The 5,771-nt window shown below is 43.7% G+C and overlaps 1 protein-coding gene across 1 annotated transcript in view; it reads right to left on the bottom strand.

Moving 5' to 3' along the window:
* The window catches only part of RNF19B (ring finger protein 19B), a 39,972-nt gene that overhangs the window by 13,139 nt on the left and 21,062 nt on the right, over positions 1 to 5,771 (bottom strand). Inside the window, exon 3 of the mRNA XM_011955658.1 lies at positions 1,009 to 1,214. Coding sequence (XP_011811048.1) covers positions 1,009 to 1,214 — 206 coding nt within the window. The remainder of the gene's footprint in view (positions 1 to 1,008; positions 1,215 to 5,771) is intronic.

Genomic DNA, 5,771 nt, shown 5'->3' with positions numbered 1-5,771 from the left:
CTCTCATTGAGCTGCCTATCCCAACAACTGGCATCTTACACAGCACTTGAACCACATTCTAGCAAGGAGACTTCCTTAGGGAGAAAGATATTTCCAAGAAAAATGAAATTTCTACCAGTCGATAGGCTGGCAGATTTAAAAGAAGAATCCTACAGAAAGAATAGCCTGCAGCCTGGAATTAGCTTCACATTTTTAAAAACTTTAGTTCAGGAAATTTATTTTTCAGGTTCAACATGTATCACTGTGATTTGCTGTTAACATAGCCCACAATCCCTTCCCATGATACTTTCAAATTCAAAACCTAAAAACAACTGGGTATGCTATGTAGCATATACACCTGGTAATTTTCAGAGCAAGTTATGAACTATCCTAATAAAATGACAATTTAGGAAATTATGCTGTGCCAGGAAAAAGTGAATGGCAAAATCTTTCCTACTAGCCTCTCCCAAATGACATCAGTAAAATAAAAGTACAAAGCAATAAATCCACTGACATTTTAAAATAGGTTTACTCTGACTGGTCAAGGTTGGAGCTGAATGTGTGATATTCCTTCTTTTAAGGTTAATCATTAATCTATACTAATATTATTTCCTTTTCTTCAATCTGTACTCTACTTGCAAAGGCAGTGAGGCACTTAAGTCAGCTTGAAGGCAAACAGTACAGGTTTAATACTAATTAAATGTCTTTCTGTTCACAATGAAAGTTGAAAAAGCCCCTAGCAAAACAAAACGAACTAATTGCTCTCCAATCTGAGACATATTACTAAGAAAGTAGGAACTACATAATTCAATTTTGTTGCATTTCAATTTTATATGGGTTGGATAACCTATAATGGTCAGAGAGGGAAGTGCTATCTCTTTTATAATATTGAAAGTATCACCAAATGGTATTTTCTGCTCTCTGATCCTTTGGAGCACTTGGGTTATACGACAAGATAATCTCTTTCAGCTTTGGGCTCACATCATGAAATACCAAATAAAGAGACAATGAGATAATGCCAACTTATACCTGGTCCAGATTCTTGCCCATAACTTAGACCTGAAGTGTGTTTGGTCCGAACTCGTAAAGTCTGGGCCCTCTGTTGACGGGCCATATCGCATGTCTGATTTGGATGCCATATCTGCTTGCAGTGATAGCAGAACTCAGTCTGGCAACCTTCCCTCTCACAAGTTAGCTTCGGGCAGCTGGCACAGCCATAGGCAATAACAGCATAACTAGGTAAGGAAACAGTAAGAGATACCAGTAAGGTAAGAATGATCTAACCAAAAGAGACATTATTCATCAGAGTTAACAATGTTTGGCACTACCCCACTATCACATATGATACGCAGAAAAGAATACACACACACACACAAGCACATTTGATCAACTGTAAAATATATCCCATGTGAGAAAGTAAATTTCTTTCTTTCTTTTCTTTTTTTTTTTTTGAGAGAGTCGTGCTCTATCACCCAGGCTGGAGTGCAGTGGTGTAATCTTGGCTTACTGCAACCTCCACCTCCCAGGTTCAAGCAATTCTCCTGCCTCAGACTTCCTAGTAGCTGGGATTACATGTGCAAGCCACCACACCTGGCTAATCTTTTTTGTATTTTTTGTAGAGACGGAGTTTCGCCATATTGGCCAGGGGTTAGGGTTTCGCCATTTCGCCTCCTGACCTCAGATGATCCACCTGCCTTGGCCTCCCAAAGTGTTGGGATTACAGGAGTGAACCACCATGCCCAGCTGTAAATTTCTTGAGATTCCAAAAACACAAATCATTTATTTCCTTTAAAAAGTGGAGGTGGAGGCCGGGCGCGGTGGCTCAAGCCTGTAATCCTGGCACTTTGGGAGGCCAAGACGGGCGGATCACGAGGTCGAGAGATCGAGACCATCCTGGCTATGTGTGAAGCCCCGTCTCTACTAAAAAATACAAAAAACTAGCCGGGCACGGTGGAGGGCGCCTGTAGTCCCAGCTACTCAGGAGGCTGAGGCAGGAGAATGGCATAAGCCCAGGAGGCGGAGCTTGCAGTGAACTGAGATCCGGCCACTGCACTCCAGCCTGGGCAACAGAGCGAGACTCCGCCCTCCCCTCCAAAAAAAAAAAGAAAAAAAGAAAAAAAAAAGTGGAGGTGGAGTATCATATTTATCCTGGATTTCTAGCACTTATTCAATCATAGCTGAAGCTGCTTTAGGAGTAGTTTGTCATAGTAAGTTTCAAAAATAACAGGGTACAAAACTATTTTCTTTTGATAGTTTGCTATATTTAGAGAGATTAGTATTCGTTTGTATGAAGAAACAGAACATTAGTGAAATAAAGAGCTATGGCAAAAATGAAAATTTATTTTTTAATTCTTTTTTTCTTTTTCTTTGAGATGGGGTCTCGCTCTGTCACCCAGGCTGGAATGCAGTGGCACAATTTTGGCTCACTGCAACCTCCACATCCCAGGCTCAGGCAATTCTCTTGCCTCAGCCTCCAGAGTAGCTGGGACTATCGGTGTGCACCACATTTGGCTAATTTTTGTAATTTCCTTAGAGATGGGGTTTTGCCCTGTGCCCAGGCTGGTCACAAACTTCCGGGCTCAAGCAATCAGCCTGCCTCGGCCTCCCAAAGTGCTGGAATTACAGGCATGAGCCACCATGCTACCTTTTCATTCTTTTTTTTTTTTTGAGACGGAGTCTTGCTCTGTCGCCGGGCTGGAGTGCAGTGGTGCCGCTCGGCTCACTGCAACCTCCGCCTCCCAGGTTCAAGAGATTCTCCTGCCCTCCTGAGTGGCTGGGACTACAGGCACACACCACTACGTGCAGCTACATTTTTGTATTTTTAGTAGAGACAGGGTTTCACCATGTTGGCCAGGATGGTCTCGATCTCTTTTATTTATTTATTTTGAGACAGAAGTCTCGCTCTTTCACCCAGATCGGACTGCAGTGGCTCTATCTCGGCTCACTGCAAGCTCTGCCTCCTGGGCTCACGCCATTCTCCTGCCTCAGCCTTCTGAATAGCTGGGACTACAGGCGCCCGCCACCGTGCCTGGCTAATTTTTTATATTTTTAGTAGAGACAGGGTTTCACTGTGTTAGCCAGGATGGTCTCAATCTCCTGACCTCATGATCTGCCCGCCTCAGCCTCCCAAAGTGCTGGGATAACAGGCGTGAGCCACCACGCTCGGCTGGTCTCGATCTCTTGACCTTGTGATCCGCCCTCCTCAGCCTCCCAAAGTGCTAGGATTACAGGCGTAAGCCACCATGCCCAGCCTTTTTCATTCTTAAGTTCCACAGTGAAGCCATAGTCACAGAGACAATAACCCTAAATGGACTTATGATCAGCATCCCTCTTGAAAGTTCATTTTATTTTTCCATACTTTTTCAATTCAAATCGATACCCTGAATGTCTTGATAGGCTCCAGAATCCAAGAATACCATGCCTCTATCTTATAAATTAATACAGCATTAATGCCATATCTCCCTTTCTCTCTTCTGACACATACTCTTTTTTTTTTTTTTTTTGAGACGGAGTCTCGCTGTGTCGCCCAGGATGGAGCACAGTGGCGTGATCTCAGCTCCCTGCAATCTCCTCCTCCCAAGTTCAAGTGATTCTCCTGCCTCAGCCTCCCGAGTAGCTGGAATTACAGGCGCCCACCACCACGCCTGGCTAGTTTTTGTTTTTTTTTAAGTAGAGACGGGGCTTCACCATCTTGGCAAGGTTGGTCTTGAATTCCTGACCTCTGGTGATTTGCCTGTCTTGGACTCTCAAAGTGTTGGGATTACAGGCGTAAGCCACTGCACTCAGCTGTGACATATATTCTTCATGTAAAGATTCAGAATTTATCAGCACTAACATCAACCATTTCTTGTAGTTCATGTTGATTTACCAAGAATTAGTCTCACACAAACAATCCAATATATTTATATAACAGCCTTTCCTATTAATTCCAAATATGTCAATTAAATGCTCAGATTACTCTAATAAGAAAATATAATACTTGTATAAAATAAAATTTTAGCCAGGTGAGGTGGTTCATGCCTGTAATCTCAGCACTCTGGGAGGGTGAGGCAAGAAGATCGCTTGAGGCCAGGATTTTGAGACCAGCCTGGGAAACACAGCAACAAGACCTTTTCTCTAAAAAGAATAATCAGGGGCCGGGCGCGGTGGCTCAAGCCTGTAATCCCAGCACTTTCGGAGGCCGAGACGGGCGGATCACGAGGTCAGGAGATCGAGACCATCCCGGCTAACACGGTGAAACCCTGTCTCTACTAAAAATACAAAAAACTAGCCGGGTGAGGTGGCGGGCGCCTGTAGTCCCAGCTACTCCGGAGGCTGAGGCAGGAGAATGGTGTAAACCCGGGAGGCGGAGCTTGCAGTGAGCTGAAAAAAAGAAAAAGAATAATCAGCCAGGCATGGTGACACATACCTGCAGTCACAGCTACTTGGGAGGCTGAGGTGGGAGGATTGCTTGAGGCTGGGAGGTTGAGGCTCCAGTGAGCCACATATGCACCACTGCACTCCAGCCTGGGTGACAGAGTGAGATTCTGTCTGCAAAAAATAATAAATAAATAAACTGAAAGTTATGAAAGTTCATCGCACTTTTTTTTTTTTTTTTTTTTTTTTTAGGAGACAAGATCTCACTCTGTCGCCCAGCTTCTAGACAGTGGTGTGATGATAGCTCACTGCAACCTGAAACTCCTGGGCTCAAGTGATCCTACCTCAGTCCCCCAAGTAGCAGTGCATACCACCATGTCCAGTTAACTTTTTCATTTTTTTTTTTCTTCTGTAGAGACAGGGTTGGTCTTGCTATGTTGCCCAGGCTGGTCTGGAACTCCTGTCTTCAAGCAACCCTCCCACCTTAGTCTCCCAAAGCACTGGGATTACAGACGTGAGCCACCAAGCTTGGTCTATCACACACATTTTTAAAAAGAACAGTAACTGCAGGTTTCCGTGTTGCCATCTGCACTCTGTCCTCCATTCCACACTCTCCCGCAATATTCGAAGACCTCAAATATCTTGTGCAAAAAGCTAATAACATTTTCTGGGATTTATTCTTCAGTTTGCTTGTTTATTTGAATGTACATGAGATGTTAATTATAGCAACTCAAGTTCTCACGTTTATTATAGATTCTGCAAATTGATTTGAAAATGACACTGAAAATACAAATGACAATGTATCCTCTATGTTATATAATACAGGCTGTATTAAAACTCTTCTCAGAAAGAACAAAGTGAGAATAGGTCAACCTATGAATGCAAATGATTCATATCCTGTAGGAGTTCTGAGCAAATTACCCCACCTAGCTGCAAAATAACTACTAAAGATAAACAACAGTCTCCTCAAGACAGTGACTAGCTTGTTATTTTGCATTAAATGGGAAAGTTACTGGATGACCTCAGAAAAGCATTAAGTCAACTTCTAAAGATACAAATTAAGTGGACAGCCAGTAGGGAGTCTTGAATACTTTATCATCCACTCCTACCTTATATGGCAGAAGTAAATGTTTATTAACATTCCCCGGAGTTTCACTCTTGTTACCCAGGCTGGGGTGCAATGGCGCAATTTTGGCTTACGGCAACCTCTGTCTCCTGGGTTCAAGAGATTCTCCTGCCTCAGCCTCCCAAGTAGCTGGGCTTACAGCCGCCCACCACCACGTCTGGCTAATTTTTTTGTACTTTTGATAGAGATAGGGTTTCACTATGTTGGCCAGGCTGGTCTCGAACTCCTGGCCTTCAAGTGATCCACCTGCCTCAGCCTCCCAAAGTGCTGGGATTACAAGCGTGAGCCACCGCGCCCGGCCCACTTTTTT

This window comes from Colobus angolensis, unplaced genomic scaffold, assembly GCF_000951035.1.
Source record: "Colobus angolensis palliatus isolate OR3802 unplaced genomic scaffold, Cang.pa_1.0 Scaffold4, whole genome shotgun sequence".
NCBI lineage: Eukaryota > Metazoa > Chordata > Mammalia > Primates > Cercopithecidae > Colobus > Colobus angolensis.
Note: the sequence above shows the minus strand (reverse complement) of the source record. Positions and strands in the feature narration are given on the sequence as shown.